Source organism: Saimiri boliviensis, chromosome 8 (assembly GCF_048565385.1).
Source record: "Saimiri boliviensis isolate mSaiBol1 chromosome 8, mSaiBol1.pri, whole genome shotgun sequence".
In the NCBI taxonomy this organism is placed as follows: domain Eukaryota; kingdom Metazoa; phylum Chordata; class Mammalia; order Primates; family Cebidae; genus Saimiri; species Saimiri boliviensis.
Window position 1 is genome coordinate 101,260,509 of NC_133456.1, and position 17,858 is coordinate 101,278,366.

Genomic DNA, 17,858 nt, shown 5'->3' on the forward strand with positions numbered 1-17,858 from the left:
GATTACAAGGCCAGGAGTTCAAGACTAGCCTGACTAACATGGTAATCCCCATCTCTACTAAAAGTATAAAAATTAGCTGAGTGTGGTGGCGTGCACATGCTACTCAGGTGGCTGAGGCAGGAGAATCGCTTGAACCTGGAAGTCACGTGAAGGTTGCAGTGAGCCAAGATTGCACCACTGCACTCCAGCCTGGGTGACAGAACGAGACTCCATCTCAAAATAAATAAATAATAAAGTTTATTTATATATTTATTTTCTGACTGGGCATGGTGGCTCATCCCTGTAATCCCAGCACTTTGGGAGGCCGAGGTGGGTGGATCACTTGAGGTCAGAACTTCAAGACTAGCCAGGCCAACACAGTGAAACCCCATTTCTACTAACAATACAAAAATTAGCTGGGCGTGGTGGTCGCTGTCTGTAACCCCAGCTACTCAGGAGGCTGAGACAGGAGAATTACTTGAACCTGGGAGGTTTCAGTGAGCTGAGATGGCACCATTATGCTCCCGCCTAGACAAGAGGAAGACTCTGTCTCAAAATAAATAAATAAATAAATAAAAAGTAAAATAATAATTATAAATAAATATAAATGATTTTTTTTCTTTGATGATTGGTCCTTGGATGAAAAGCAGTACTTTAGTGTTTCCAGCCTGTTGAACAGGGAATAGAGGCTAGCGGACTATTTGATGAGCCCAGAATTGGCACCCAGTTCCAGGACATTTACATCATGTTGGCTTGCACTTCAGTGTTTATTCCCACAGCTCTTTATACAATCCTCTATTTTTTGAGTGTCTCTGTTTGTCTTTTTTCACCATGACGCATAGATATGCTCCTAAAATTGATATATTTCTATTCCCTGAGCCCCCTGCTTTCTTCACATTCATTCTCTGACATCCAGTTTTGATCATTGCAGTGGCATTTGCCCTTGACCTTTCTCTAGCTATAGTTAGCTTAAATTTCCTAGGGACATGGGGATTCATGTGCAAATAAGCCAATACAAAGATCATAGTGGTAATTTAAACATTTGGTGACTGGAAGAAAGCATGCCGCTCCTATGCAATATTTCTTTTCAAGAACGTTGACCTTTATTTTATAATAATGGTGGAAAAAAATCACAGTCTAATATAAATTGTTTCTATCATCTCCTCAACAGAGAAAACTCAGAAAGTCATATGTTACACAGATTTGATATATCATTTGTAACTTTTAGATCTTCATTTAGGTGGTGCTTTTGCCTAGATTGCAGATTTTTTTTTTCTCCTCCCGGTACACAAATTGTGATTGAATGACTACTGCATGGGAGAGAAAGTTGAACACTTAAAAAATGTGTTCCTTTGAAGTGTCTACTTACAAAGTTGTATACATTGTCTAAATAAGTAAACATTGTATAAACATGTATACATTGTATAAAGTTGAATACATTGTATAAAGTTGTATACATTGTATAAACATATACATTGTATAAAGTTGTATATGTTGTATAAAGTTGTATGCATTTGCTCAAGTTTATGTTAGAATGGCTCTTATCTAGTACTTGTGAAGTAACAGAGTAGCCTACTTTAAAATTTTAATGTAAAAATTTGGAATTTTGTTGATTTATAAAAGTAACTTACTTTATTAAAAGATTGAATAAGATTGCCCAATAAGGAGATATTTTGCCAAAATTAGCCATTTGACATAAGTAGCTGTTGTTTTAAAGACCCCCAGATGCCTTGAGCAACATCAGAATTACTTTTATTTTAACCTGAACTCTATAGAGCGATAGGAGTGCCTTAATTAGTGAGTAAAACCATTCTAATTAAAGTTTTGGGAAACATTTTCCCCTGGAAAATGGACTTTCATCGTATTCAGTTTCTTTTATAACTACATAAACTGAAAGATATATATTTTGTGTTACTGTGTACCTCCCACTAGGAGGCAACAGAGACTGTTATGTAAGGAAGGACACGTATTTCAAGTTCTTTTGCAGATCTTAATTCAAATAAGTTTTTCTTTTTTTAAATTTTGTTTTTCTCTTAAATAGGAGTTTTAAAAATTCTTTGTAACTAAAATGGATAATTGTGTTGGGAACAATATGTACTGAATTTTTCAGCATATATTCATTATTTTACACATAATAATATCCCAGTCTTTATTTGCTGTGGATTTTAACTCAGTAATGGACTATGTTGTAGCTGCACTGTTACACTCATGATTATTTCATAAAAACTTAAATTATGAAATCTCTAAGTATACTGTTATCTTTCTTTCCATATTATCTTTTTAAAATAAACTGGTTAAAAATAAAGGCTTTTAAAAAAAAGATTAGAGAAGCCAAAATTTATAACTTGTTTCCTTCAGTCAAGATGTACTCTGTGGGTTGGGTGCAGTAGCTCATGCCTGTAATCCCAGCATTTTTGGAGGCCAAGGCAGGAGGATGGCTTGAGGCCATGAGTTTGAGACCAGTGTGGGCAACACAGTGAGACCCCAGCTCTACAAAAAATAAAGAAATTAGCTGGATATAGTGACATGCATCTAAGCCCCAGCTACTCTGGAGGCTGAGGTGGGAAGATTGCTTGAGCCCGGGAGGTCAAGACTGCAGTGAGCCATGATCACTCCACTGCACTCCAGCCTGGGTGACAGAGCAAGACCTGTCCAAGAAAAAAGTACTGTGTGAACATTTTCGTGACCTTCCTTGGGCTTTCCTCCCTTGTTTTATTCTGGTTAGGGTCTGGGGAAACATATATTGCAGTTCCCTAGTTGACTGGAAGCACTTGAGGCCAGGCTCCGTTTGGGGACTATTGCTTTGTCCCACATAAAAGAGCAGGTCCTGTGTGGCAGGCCACTTGGACATCTGTTCCATTCCTAGCACTGGGCTTTCTTTCTCTTTCATTCTGAAATCCCTGGAGGATCCCCTAAGACTGAAATGTAAGTTTCCTTACGGCCAGCTCTTTTCCGCTCCCTTTCAAGTACTGTTTTTTTATCCCTCCACTCTAGTGCCAATTTTACTGGTAGCCCCATTGCCTAATAAGCAACTATCTTTAGCTTCTTAAGTCTCTGTAGTCTTGAGTCTTTAAGAGTTACCATTTACTTCTAAAGGTCTTTTCCAAATAAGGCTAAATAACTAAGCATCCAATCTCCAATGATAGAAATCATGAAATATTTTTAAAAATTTCTAATTTCTAATTGCGATTGATACATAATGGTTGTATATATTTATGGGATAAATGTAATGTTTTGATATAGACATACAGTGTGAAATGATCAAATGAGGTAATTGAGGTATCCATCAAATTATGCATTTCTCATTTCTTTCTGTTAGGAATATTTCAATTCTACTCTTAGTTATTTTAAAGTGTACAATAAATTATTGTTAACCTGTAGGTGCACATCACCATGCCCACCTAATTTCTTTATTTTTTGTAGGGCTGGGGTCTCTTTTACCTCCCACATGTGAGTGAGAACATGTGAAATTTGTTTTTCTGTGCCTAGCTTATTTCACTTAACATAATGATCTCCAGTTCTATTCATGCTGTTGCAAATGGCAGGATCTCATTCAATTTTGTGGCTGAATAGTATTCCATTGTGGATATGTACCACATTTTCTTTATTCATTCATCCGTTGATAGACACTTAGGTAGCTAATGTAACAATGTTTGTCTGTCATATTGCTGCCTGTTATATGTAGCATATTTCGTGGCCAAACTTGGCATCCCTGTTCAATTTAGTCTCTTCCAAATTCAGCGTTTTGTCTGTATATCTAAATAGTAGCCTTCATTCAATTTCTTCACCTTAAAAACTCAACTGACTATTCCAAGATTTCTCAGTTTCTCTTCCAGGCATGTTTGACCCTTTCCTTTTAGGAAAATTAGTTGAATTATTTCTCTTACCTTTTCTTTGTGACCCTCAGTCTTCTTCATGGTGTAGTCTTTTTGTATAGGACTTTTTTATTCCTTGCCTCTGGGTTTCTTTTCAGCCTTCCTTTTGCTTTTCTTTCCTTCTCTTCTGTTGAACAGTATTAAATATATTCCTGTCCTAATATAAGAGCAAGACACATTGCCTTTATTTTGCCCCACTTTGCCTATTTACATGAGTCCCAGCACTAGCTTTCTGTCGCCACTCCCTGGTGTTGTGAATATCTCTGACGTTACGTTTGCGATTAACTGTCCTCCGTCTCTCTGTGTGTTTCATATGCTGACCTAGAGCGGATCTGTCTTGGATGTCTGTGTATCTCCATGTCAGAAACCTCCTACCTGCTAGCCAGATGCAGACGGGGTCTTGGCAACAGCTTTGCAGCTCTTGGTGGCTTGTATCGTGCAGTTCGCATTTCTAAGTATTGATTGCTCTGATCAGTCTCTTTAATTCTAAATTTATTTTCATGTTTTGTATTTTAGCGAGAATATAAAAAACTCTTTGAGGAAAACAAAAGAATGTATCATTTTGATGCCGAAGCTGTGGATCACCTGCACCATAAAGGCAATGCCATCCTCCAAAGTCAGGTATGTACGTGCTGGGCACCCACCCTCCCTGCCAGGGACCCGTAACCATCCTGAGGCCCACCGATTGCTGCCGTGCATCTTAACTGAGAACGTATAGCTGCAGAAAAGAATAAATCCTGAGAAAACAGCCTGGCCAACACAGCGAAACTTCGTCTCTACTAAAAATACAAAAATCAGCTGGACATGCTGGGCACTTGTAATCCCACTACTCAGGGGTCTGAGGCAGGAGAATTGCTTGAACCCAGGAGGTGGAGGTTGCAGTGAGCCGAGATTGTGCCATTGCACTCCAGCCTGGGTGACAGAGCTAGACTCCATCTCAAAAATCAAACCAAACCAAAATCAAAGCAAAACAAAACAAAAAAAACCGTTACTTTTGACAATCTGAAACACCATTTGCTATATATGTTTTGTGGTGAGGGGATCTTGAACCATATTTCAGTCTAAAGGCTTCTAATAAAATAACCATTACTTCACATAATTAAAAAGTTACAAGATAGAAATTAATTAAACTGTGGTCAAACCACATGATGATTTAAATTTTTCTAGTGTCCTGATTTGTCATTTTGAGTGATAACATTAATTTTCCAGGTGCAAGGTTAATTATAATTTTTTATTTCAATTATGTGTTATTAAAAGTAATACTAGTTTATTCTAGATTAATTTTTTAAAATATGAAATTCTAGGTAATCCCTGAATAAGCTTTAAAAAATATTCTCTCTAGAATATTTTAAAGTTATCTGTGGTTTTTTTTTTTTTTTAATTCTCAGCTTAAACAGTTGCAAAAGATGTCAGTTTCAACATCTGTTAAGACAAAATTTTATATCACTCTTTTAAATGTATTCTGTGGAATGTGAAGTCCATGATAATTTGATACTCACCTTTATCGGTTTTAAAAATACACAAAACAGGCTGGGCCTAGTGGCTCATGCCTGTAATCCCAGCACTTTGGGAGGCCAAGGTGGGCAGATCACGAGATCGGGAGTTCGAGACCAACCTGGCCAGAATGGCAAAACCCCATCTCTACTAAAAATATAGAAATTAGCCAGGCATGGTGGTACACACTGTAATCTCAGCTACTTGGGAGACTGAGGCAGGTGAATTGCCTGAACCTGGGAGGCAGAAGTTGCAGTGAGCTGAGTCTGTGCCATTGCATTCTAGCCTGGTGACAGACTGAGACTCTGTCTCAAATTAAAAAAAAAAAAAAAAAATATATATATATATATATATATATATATGTATGTATGTATATATGCGTGTGCGTGTATGTGTATATACACATATATATAAATATACGTGTGTATACACACACACGTGTATTTCTTATTTTCATTTATTTCACAAAATTTTATCCTAATGGTGTATGCTATTATACGTCCTGATACTTTTATTGATCACTCTATCATACTCTTTGCAACAAAATTGTGTCTACAAATAGGTATTTTAAAGTATGTCATATTTCCTATTCCATAAAGTTCTAAGTTAGAAAATTTTTCTTGGGTTGAATTATTAACATTATCACTATTACAATACAACTTAAGAAATAATTTCATAATTATTAGACATATAAATTTTAACAAGAGTGCGTTTCTGAATGAAGTATGATAAAAACTTTTCTATGAGTTTAATTTTAAAACATATGTTGCTTAAAAAGCCAGCCACTCTGATGGTTTACATATTATTTTTTTTAATGGAAGATTAAAAAATATCACTCATTTTATAAACTGAAGATGAGGACTGACTCTCATTGAAATTAATCATAATATGATATTAAATATTGCATAGTGAAATTGAAGTAAATCATATAAAGGTCTGTGTGAGTGTTTTACTTAGTGTCCATGAAAAAGTTCAACCCTGGAGGATATCATTTTCTCTTTGACAGAAAAATAGAGAATCATGCCCATATTTTCTTTCTTGTTTTTGATTTACCGATAGACATCAATGCGATCTCAGGGATCAACCTCTGTCTCACACCTACTACCTATACGTGTATGCCATTTGCATATACATAAATAACCCCATATATATGACACATATCTGTATATTCCAGCTATTAGAAAAAATACTTTATACAGGTTCTAGAACTACATTAGTTGTTATAAATTACTTGTATACCTTAAGAAATTTTATATTATGTTTACTTTCCTTGTATGTCATTAACTAAAGGGAACTCAGTGATCAACCTAAATGGCCAGAATAATATGATTTTAGAAAACAAGGTGATATATATATATTTTTACTTTGCTCTGTTTGCATAAGGGCTTTTGATTTTTATATGCTTTTCTTTTTCCAATGAAGGTTAAATACAAAGAAGAATATGAGAAAAATAAGGGAAAGCCAATGCTTGAATTTGTTGAGACACCATCCTATCAAGCTTCAAAGGAGGCTCAGAACATGCAAAGTGAAGTAGGTCAATTGGTTTGTTAATAATTGTTTAATGTAAATTTGATGTTTTACCATTTGAAAGAACTTAGAATGTTCAGCGGGTCTAGAAGAAAGAGCGCTGCTCTGGGCAGATTCAAGGACCTGCTTTCTAGACCTAGCCACCCACTGCCTGGGATCTTGTCTAGATCATTGTGTTAGTTTGGTTCTCAGTTTTTCTCGTTGGTGAATATGGATCTCAAGCCAGATGAGCTTTTATACCCGCCATCAGGTCTAATATGCTCTGATTGTATAACTGACACTTTCAGATATTAATGTTTTTACCTTTTGCCTTTCAGATGTTAATGTAAAACTATGGTGAGTTCATAAAAATTAAAAACAAAAGGCTGGTTGTTTTTTTTTTTAAACCTGTTTTTGTTTTTGTTTTGTTTTGTTTTTGCAATGAAAATAGAACTCACATTTTAAAAATACTCCATGCTAGGTAATATGCTAAGAGTCTTTTATATCTCAGCTCATTTAATCATCAAGTAATGATGCTAGAAGGTATTCTCTATAGTTTAAGAATGTATCTACTGAAATTGTCTGAAGTGAAATTCTGGATCCAGTAAATGTTAATGTTTTGGAACCTGGTCAGAATTACAATGAGTCCCTTTTCTTTGTTATTTTATGCTTTGGTCCCTTTTGTGTTGCTATAACAGAATACCACAGACTAGGCAATTCATAAAGAATGGAGATTAATTTTTTTCAGTTCTGGAGGCTGGAAGTTCAAAATCCATGGGTCCACATCTGGCAAAGGTCTTCTTGTTGCATCATCCCATGGCAGAAGGTGGAAAGACAGAGAGTGCTTGCCCATGTCTTGGAGGGCACCCTTTTTTCAGGAACCCAACCCCATGATATCAAACTATTCCCATGATATCAGCATCAATCCATTCATGAGGCAGAATCCTTATGGCCTAATCACCTTGTAGAGTTCTCACCTCCCAATTCTGTTGCATTGGGGATTAAGTTTTCAACACACCAACCTTGGGGGGACACAGTCAAAGCATAGCAACATATTTGATTGATTCTTTTTTTCGAAAAACAGTTAAGAATTTTTTTTCTTTTTATCTACTTTATTCTCAACCTAAGATTATGCTAAGTCACATCTAGATATTCCCCATTTTTTTTTCTATGTTTCTGTGAGACTTATTTGTCTTTCTCTCTCTGTGTGTGTGTGTTTTCCTTCCTAACTTTTCAGCATCAGACACACAAGGTTTTGCTTGCAGCCCATATCAAAGTTCTGTGGGTGCACCTGGGTCCTTATTGCAAAGGGACAAAAATAGTGGATGCTGGTTTCAGTCCAGTACAACTTTGATGCTTCATGCTAGCCATGCTCACTAAATAAGATCCTTTCTGTTGCCTAATAACATCAGAACAGGCAGAATTGATAACTTGTGGACAAAAAAACTCTCATAGGAATTTTGTAAGCAATAGTGCTAATTGTTGAAATGTTATAATTCATCACCTTGGGAAAGAGGCACTCAGATATTACCATGGTTTGTTGAATAGACAAAGTTGCTTAGTTTCTTCTTCAAGCAAAAAGGAAAAAGAATTACCTGGATTTTTCATGTCTTATTCAGTGGCCCCCAATCTTTTGGGCACCAGGGACTGGTTTCATGGAAGACAACTTTTCCATGGACTGAGGAGTAGTGGTGGTGGTGGTGGCGTTGGTTTCACAATGAAACTGTTCCACCTCAGATCATCAGGCTTTAGTTAGATTCTCATAAGGAGTGCATAACCTAGATCCCTCGCATGCACAGTTCACAATAGGGTTTGTACTCCTGTGAGAATCTAATGCCACCACCTATGTGACAGGAGGCAGAGCTCAGGCAGGAATGCTCCCTCACCCTCCTTCACCTCCTGCTGTGAGACCAGGTTGCTAACTGGCCATGGTTGCTACTGGTCCATGGTCTAGGGACTGGGGACGCCTGTCTTATTTCCTTTAGGCTAATCAGGAGGAATCTGATAAACATCATTTTGACTAAATGAGTGATTTGTTTCAGGTAAATTGATATACTGGTGAATTTGATCGAAGTTCAGAATCCCTATAAAAATTTATGTTTTACAAAATAAATTTCTCTGGAATACCTTTTCTTCCTTTAGATAATAGTGTGTAAACACTGTATAAAGTATATAAAGTGTTTTATATGCTCTTTTCATTGCTTTTCTGTCTTTCACTGCAGCAGTACTTTTTGGGTGGAGTAGAGCCACCCAACAAATGTCCCCATTTTGTAGAAATAATGTGGCTGTTGTCACTGACCCACAGTCCAGAGAAAGGTTTCTACTTACAGGAGCTGTCATGGTGCTTTTGCTTAGTGGGTCTTCTGAAAGGTTAACCCATTTCCCATTTAGAAAAAACCAAAAATGTGCGGTTTGCTGCCAGCACTGATTTAATTTTACATAAACATGCTCTTTGAGGCTGAAGAAAATTGGACTTTTTTTTTTTGAGATGGAATCTCACTCTTAGGCTGGAGTGTAATGGTGTGATCTTGGCTCATTGCAACCTCTGCCTCCCAGGTTCAAGCAATTCTCCTGCCTCAGCCTCCTGAGTAGCTAGGATTACAGGTAGCCGTGGCCATGCCCAGCTAATTTTTGTATTTTTAGTAGAGACGGGGTTTCACTGTGTTGGTCAGCCTGATCTCGAACTCTTGACCTCATGATCTGCCTACCTTGGCCTCCTAAAGTGCTGGCATTACAACTGTGAGCCACTGTGCCTGACTGGACCTGATTTTCAATGTGAAAAAATTAAAAACTGTTCTTGGAGTTATTTCTAAACAGAACTTGTCTCTAATTGTGGTGCAACAGCCATATTTATAATGTTACATTAGGATTAGAGACAAGAGTATTCTTGAGGCAAAAGGGAAATGGGTTAAGACAGTAAGAAGCTGTTACGTAAATTTCCACTGAAGGACACGGGGTCAAAAATCACTCTTCTGAGAACATTTCTGGCAGCATCAGCATTTCAGGCTGGGCCTCCTCTTCCAGTTCCCTCCTCTGCCCTTTCCCTTTACCTCCTCCCTTCCTCTTTGATCCTCAGCCCTGGAAACATTCATGCTGAGCACCCTTTTATCATTCTGGTCCCAGTTTCTTAACTTTTTTTTTTTTCCTACTGTGGATAACTTTCCTTTCACTGATAAATCTTGAAACTTACAATTCATGATTAATATAATTTAATACCATGTTTCTGTAGTAGAAATTACAGTAATTTATGATTTGGAATTTTAGATGGTCTCTCTTTTCACCTAACTTTTCTCACTCTTGTAAGGTGAGACATGTTTTCCCTTTAATTATAGTAATTGACTATTAGGTTTTTAAGGCTCAACAATCATTTCTTGAGGGGAGTGAAATCTTCCAATAGAAAGTATCTTTGGACCCAATTTATATGCTAAAGGCTAGAAAACTAAAGTAGCTAAAAATCTTAGACAAAGTTTGATGTAAAAAAAAAAAAAGTGTCTTTAAATATAGGACCGATGAAGTAGTTACAAAGAGAATCATCTGTCTTAGAGATGTTTTTTATTTCCAAGAGGTAGGCTTGACGACAGGTTTCTTAAGGAGCCTCTTAAAGGTAAACTTAAGTATTTACCATCTCAGGAAAAGCCACTGGTATCTTTGCTATGGCCTATAATTAAGTTTATCATGCTTTCTTACAATGCTAGATACAGGTTTAATCTGGGTGTTTTCTGGAAAAAATCTTGAAATCTGGCTTTGAAAAGTTCTTTGTCTTATTTCCCCATATAACTTTCTTCAAAAAGCATGCCAAAGGTGTGTGCGTTTTCCTAGCTGTATATTTTGGCCATTTCTAGTCATCATCAACCTCCCTTAATGATTTACTTCAGTAAAATAACTTTTTTTTTTTTTTCTAGAAGGGCGTTTTGAAGTGGAATAGCTGATGTAAATGAAGGCATGAATGCATACACATATTTCTATTTTACCATTTAAAGAGTCCTTTTTAGCCTGGAGATGCCCTAGATTCAGCCTTGTAACTATTATCTCTACTAATTCCACATAAGAAAGAGAAAAGTTTCTAGTCATTGTTTTTGGTCGTTGTATCTCTAGTTCATTAGGTCAGAAGGTTCTTAATGCAACAGCTTATTTAGCTTTGTTAGACTTTCAGAATATCCCTTGTTTCTCTACTTGTGGCTATATCCACATCATTTGTTAGATTACTGTATGGAACACATGTGCTAAGGGAGGAGACAGCATGCTTCTCCTATTTTCCTTCATGGTTTAGAGACATTATTTATGCAATTATCTATCTCTGAAATGAATAATACATAATGGATCTAGAAATAGCTTCTCATTTGGCATGAATAACAATTTCATGCAGAATTTATTTTTATCATTTTGGGGATGCAATTTGAGCAAAATATTTGTCTGGTAAAATCTGGACCCTTGTTTAATAGTTATTTCTCATGGATGGATATTTTTGTTATTTAGAGAGGCTGTCTTTATAGTCACAAAGCATATGTTATCACTGATTTTTCAAATGTGTAGTTCAAATGTAAGAATTTAGAGAATCATAGCCAAAGAGGGGTGGAGTGTGTTAAAGGGGCTTCTGGTGATCTGAATCTAACTCCCCCCACCCCTAACCCCCACCACAATCACCAGTGCATCCACCTTTCAGTTCTTTTTGTGAACTCTCACCTTAAAGACGAGTTTGGTTATCAGGTTCAAGATAAGATTCACCTCACAGCACAACTTCATTCATATCAAACACCATAGACGATAGAGAAATATTCTCAACTCCAAAATCATTAGAGGAAAACCCCCTCTGTAACCCTCAAGCATCATTTCATTTTAGAAGTGGTATTTCCTGAATTTACAAAAGTCTGATGAAGAAGAATGATGGGGACATGAACATTAATGCTGCTTGGGTTTGATGGTAGTTTGAATGACCTCCATGCCACCAGATTTTCTCCCAGTCAATAAATCTACTCACCTTGGAGTAAACCAGTGGAGGGATCCATTCAAATAGCCAATCTTGTTGGTTCTGCTCTGAAAAATCAGCTGATGTTAATCCCAGATTAGTAAGATGTTAGGAGGCCTTGCTCAGAATGGTTTAACAGAGGAAGAGGCTACTTAATAATTCTCTTTTGTTTGATGAAATTCTAAAATTTATGATGAAGTTGAACTTATTTCCCTGTTGGTAGGATGACCCTTACATGGTAGAACTACCTAAGAAAACATCATTTTTGTTCTGGGACCTCTTGTTCAAATCTCTTTTCAGTGGTCACTGATACTTCCTAACTTAAAAATTATGTGGTCTTATTTAACAGAAAGTTTATAAAGAGGATTTTGAGAAGGAGATTAAAGGAAGATCATCACAGGATTTAGACAAGACTCCAGAATTTTTACATGTAAAGTACATCACCAGCCTTCTGAGGGAGGTATGATCTTGACATTTACTGTGAAATATCACAAAAAAAGCAAAGAAATAACTTAGGAAATATTTACCTAATTATCTACTAATTCAGTGTTTGAGATATTAAGGCATTACTTTTTTTCACTTTGACTTCGCTAATAAAGTTTTGCATTTTCATTAAAAACAGGAAAGCATGTGTTAACATTTCTAATTAAAGTTGTGAGAAGAAATTATCCAGATTTCCTGGAGAAACTTGAAAAACAGCTTGGTTTTGTGTTTTAGTTGTAGCTCAGAGCTCTATAAATAGTTTTATAGCAGTTTTAAAAAAGGTGTTTTGAATATGGGTGGAGAGAGCTTGATTCTTTCAAATTGAGTTACTATGAAAACATTTGAGAACCAACTTTTCCTGTTGCTTTCCTGCAGCATTCTCATGACATTTGATACCAGAAATGAGATGCTCACATGTGAAGGTTTAGATAAAGGCATATTACTTATAAGTAGTTTGTGTTCTAAGTAGGGAAAAATAATATATTTAGCATATAGAATAGAGAAACTCATGTCCATTTTTCTTTTATTCTCTGCAAAAATTTCCCCAAAAATGTAATGGTAATTTTTGCTCACAAGTAATATATTAATTTTTTTTTAACATTAAGGCCTTAAAATTAAAAATGTCATGTCTGTAGTCCATCCTTTTAAAAGCTAGTCTTTTTGTTTTTAAATGACCAAAAAGTAGCTCATAACTCTTCCAAATCTACTTAAGTACATACTCTTTATATTAAGGGAACGTGTTCCCTAAGTAGAAATGTTTTATATGATGTAATATACATACCACTATAATATGTATTATATAATATATATTGCCTATATGTGTATACATACATGAAATTTCATTTCATTTTGAATTTTTGAACTGAGGAAATTATTGCCAAACGAAATGTCTTAGACCAGTGAAATAAATTTGAGATTAATTACCTATAGGAGCAGATCATCATGAAGTTCTTTAATAAGCAAATGCTAACTGGCCATAAAGTTTAACTGGTTTTAGAAATTTAATGTGATTCAGTGTTGTAATATATATGTTGTGGCAAAATAGACATGTAATTTCTATAAGAGTTATCTTACTACACTATCTTTTCTCACTTCTAGTTCCTAATAAAAATTTTTGAAATTGAAGGCTAAGCAAATGGCAACTTCCTAGAGAGGAGAGCTGTGGGTATTAGAGGCTAGGGAGTGGCAGAGGGAGCGAATGAGGAGAGGTCGATTAATGGATACAAAGGAATGGGCTCTGGTATTCTGCAGCACCATAAGGTGAATATGGTTAACTGTAATTGTATATTTTTAATAAGCTGGAAGAGGGGATTTTGAGTATTCATAACACTAAGAAACGATACATGTTTGAGGTGATGGATACACCAGCTACCCTGATTGGATCATTATATGTCATGTACACATATTAAAATATCACTCTGTATCCAATAAATACGTACAATTTTTATGTGTCAATTAAAGGGAGGAAAAAAAAGAAATAGTTGGTGGTAAGGCTTTTCAGAAGAAGAAAGTTTAATAATTTTTACAACAATTTCAAATAATGGCAACTTCCTACAACTATTGCCTTCCATTTAAAAATACACACTATTTATGTTAATTTTTTAAAGGGGAATCTTTTAATCACTTATGTACAAATGGCAATATGAGGTCTATTTTGATATTCATAAATGACTTTACCACATGTCATTGCCTTTTTCTTTTATTTCCCTTTTGGACTGAGTCTTATTTTAAATTTATTAATTCAGAATACATACATCAGGGTGGAAAAAGGCTCAGAACACCATATTGTATTGGTCTGTTCAGGCTGCCATAACAAAATACCATAGACTGACTGACTGGCTCAACCAACAGACTTTTCTCAAAGTTCTGGAGACTGGGAAGTCCAAGATCAAGGTGCCAGCAGATTTGGTTCTTGGTGAGGGCCTCTTCCCAGCTTGCAGACACCTTAGTGCTGTGACTTCAGTTCAGGGAGAGGACACTGGTCTTCGTCCTCTTTCCTTTAGAGACCTTAATTTTATCAAGGGAGTCTGACTCTCACAATCCCATCTAACCCTAATCACCTCCCAAAGGCCCCACTTTCAAATACAGTCACAATGGGGGCTAGGGCTTCAACATAGGGATTTTGGTGGGAGAGAAACATTTAGTCCATAACAACTATGATGCCAGGTGAAATAAGCGAGGCATTGAAAGACAAATCCTGCATATTCTCACTTTTAAGTGGAATCTAAAACACTTGAACTCTTAGAAGCAGAAAGTAGAATGGTGGTTATAGAGGCTGGAGGGTGGGAGGAATGGGAAGGTGATAAAGAGTTCAGAATCTGTAGATGTGAGGAATATCTTTTTTTTGAGATCTAGTACACAGTGTGGTGAAGATAGTTAATAACAGTATATGGTGCATTTCAAAATTGCTGAGAGAGTAAATTTCAAATGTTCTCACTGCAAAGATAAATATCTGGGGTAATGGATATATTATTTAGATTGATTTAATTGTTCACGTTGTATTCATAAATTATGACATAATTTTGTACCCATAAACATATACAATAATAAATTATCAATTTATAATAAGAATTTAAAAATAAAAAAATTTAAAAATGTAGCCTGTCTAATGTGAAAAATAAAAAGCACTTTTGGTAACTTGATGAAATTATTACTTCCCTTTCTAAGTGTAAGCATTTAGCTTCAAATGAACTTTGCATTTTTTACTCTATGGTTTTTACATTGCCATTGCCATTTAGAGTGTTCAAAGTATCATTTTATACTCATTTCCTTTGATTCCCCCCATTGCCCTTTGACATCAGTAGAATAAGTATTTTTATTTTCATTTCACCAGGGTGGAAATCAAGGTTGAGTTACTTAAAAGTCCTCCTGAAGGTCACACCACCAAATAAGTGAAAGAGCTCTGACTTTCACGTGGTTCATTTGATTCAGATCATTCCAAAATTATAAGCAGCCCATTCCAATGTCTAGTAAGCTATTAGTAGAGTAGAGGACAGGCTAATTTAATTATATTGGATGAAGGGAATGTAACATGAAATGAACCCTAGTATTAACTGGAACCTGATTTCCTATCATTAAAGGAAGTTTCATCTTTCATCTGGCAAGTTAATCATAAATGCAGCTTAGTTGAATGAATAAGATCTTTATGATTTTCATATGCAATTAAGTAAGAAAACAAGCAACTCATTGGCAAAAAAAAGTTGTATGTAAGTATTTGTAGAAGGCATTTGGATCCACTTAAAAATATATTCTAATAGGTGAGATTCAAACTATTATTAATTTGTAGAAAATGTTTTGGTTTTACAACTCTTTAAATTGCATAGAGACAGCTTTCCAAAAGCAAAGCCAATAGAGAAGATAACAGAACCTAGAGATGAAGGAAGAGAGACATCATGTGAATTCCAACTTGACAATTACTCAGTCTTTGGATTTCCTATTCCATGAACGAATGCATCTCCTTTGTTGCCTACCCTAGTTTGAGTTGAGTTGCTGTCATTTGCAACCTAAGAGTCACCTTTGCTATCATCGTCATAATCATTATCATGTTGAGTCATGGATTCCATAATTTGTGTAGATTTCATTGTCTCTGAATGATTCCATTCATCATCATGAATGTTTAGCCCCAGATTCCATCAAAGATTGTAAAGGGGGCCTTGAAATATTCTGAGGCTTACAGAAGGATAAAGTAAATACCTAAGGTAATTGTGATGGATAGTGCTTGAAGTATCTGTTATAGACTACCTTTTGTCAGGCTGTGGTAAGCCCAACTAATTGAAACTCCTAATAGCTTACTAGACCTTGAAATGGGTTGCTTATAATTTGGAATGATTTGAGTCAAATCATAGCGGTTTCTGCCCACTTTTTAAACTTTTTAGAAAAACTTTTGCTACATCAGTCCTTTTGATTTTATACTTTTCCATTATTTTTCAACCATGTTCTTTTTTGGTAATTCATGTTTTACAGACAACTTTCCAAAATACTTTAATTAATAGGGAACATGTGTTCTTAAGATCTTTCTCACCACTGAAAGAGAAGATGTCTTTTTAACAAATCCACTATGGTACCAAAATATATTGAAAAAAAAATATGAAAAGGAAAAGGCTAAAAATATTGGAAGCCACTCTGAACTTGGTAGAGGGGAAAATGAAGTGTCAGTAGGAAAAAAGCATGAATACTTAACAGTCTGAGTCATTCCTTCCTAGTAATATTTTCTCATTTCTGTGATCTCTAGAAAACATGTGGAATAGCACGCTGACTAAAGTGATTCCTGCTAAGTTTTGAACTATGAAATTCTTGTCTTCCAGAAAGAATATAAAAAAGATTTGGAAAATGAAATAAAAGGGAAAGGAATGGAACTTAATTCAGAAGTTCTTGATATCCAAAGAGCAAAGCGAGCCTCTGAAATGATGAGTGAGGTGAGTATGTTTATTTAACACCTTAGATGAATATGTTTTTAGCTGATTTTCTTACCTGTCAATCTTTCTCAAAGGTTGTATACATCCACAACTTTTATGTGTAAGTGATTTTAAACAGCTATATCCTTACAGTCTTTTCCTGGGCTATGAATTTTTTTAAAAAAATTGATGCTCATAATCCCCTATCTATGTGATATGAGAAAAATGGCCCTTTTCCCATTTTGGAGAAAATCTCTATAATAAACCAAAATAGTTTAGATTTAATGTTATCTTGTAAGCAGATAAAAGGTGGATGATTGGGAAGGTGTGTCATTATGGTCCATCAGCAACTGCAGGTAGAAAGTTCACGTGCTTTCCTGCTGATAACCCAACCGACTCTTCCAGTCTTGGCCTGGGCTGTGGAATGAATCTTGTTCAGCCTCTTTAGCAAATGAAAGTGGTTTCTGCTCACTTTTCATGCACTTTAAAAGGAGAACTGAAATGTCTCTGAAGTGTTTTCAGTCTTATAATCCTTGTATTATGTCACTACTTTGGATCATATAATGTCACTGTGCTTTGAAGAGATTTTAGCTGAAGTTAGCAGTGAAACAGCTTAAAGCCTTCTCCCCATATTTTAATAGACTCTGATGATAATGATGATAGCTATGATGATGGCGATGGTGACTCTTAGGCAGCAAATGACAGAAACTCAACTCAAACTAGGGTAGGCAACAAAGAAGATGCCTTCGCTCATGGAATAGAAAATCCAAAGATTGAGTTACTGTCATGTTGGAATTCACATGATGTCTCTCTTCCTTCATCTCTTGATTCTGTTATTTTCTCTGTTGGCTTTGCTTTTGGAAGACTGTCTCCATGCAATAAACCCTTATAATAATAGGATAACTCATATCTATGGCCAGTAATCCTAGTGGGAAGTGAACATTCATTTTTATAGTTCCAATCAAGTCTTAGGTCTGAATCTCCTTGGATTAATCGCTGTTCTGTACATAATCATTGTGTCTGGGGTTGGGGGAGTAGAATGTGCTGATCATCCTCTCATGGACACCAATTTGTTGAGGTAGTTTAACAGTGTCTTATATAAAACGTTCTAAATTTTTATGTGTTTAAAACATCACCTTAATCTCGGCTATATTCACGATC

At 35.7% G+C, this 17,858-nt stretch overlaps 1 protein-coding gene across 14 annotated transcripts in view; it reads left to right on the forward strand.

Annotated features, from left to right (window-relative positions):
• Positions 1 to 17,858, forward strand: part of NEBL (nebulette) — a 380,100-nt gene that overhangs the window by 306,304 nt on the left and 55,938 nt on the right. For 12 of the 14 annotated variants that reach the window (XM_074404950.1, XM_074404951.1, XM_074404949.1 and 9 more), the window contains 4 exons: positions 4,371 to 4,475; positions 6,771 to 6,878; positions 12,170 to 12,280; positions 16,608 to 16,718. The exons of the other annotated variants lie outside the window; for them this stretch is intronic. In XM_074404950.1, the coding sequence (XP_074261051.1) occupies positions 4,371 to 4,475; positions 6,771 to 6,878; positions 12,170 to 12,280; positions 16,608 to 16,718 (435 nt within the window). The remainder of the gene's footprint in view (positions 1 to 4,370; positions 4,476 to 6,770; positions 6,879 to 12,169; positions 12,281 to 16,607; positions 16,719 to 17,858) is intronic. 14 annotated transcript variants of the gene reach the window in all.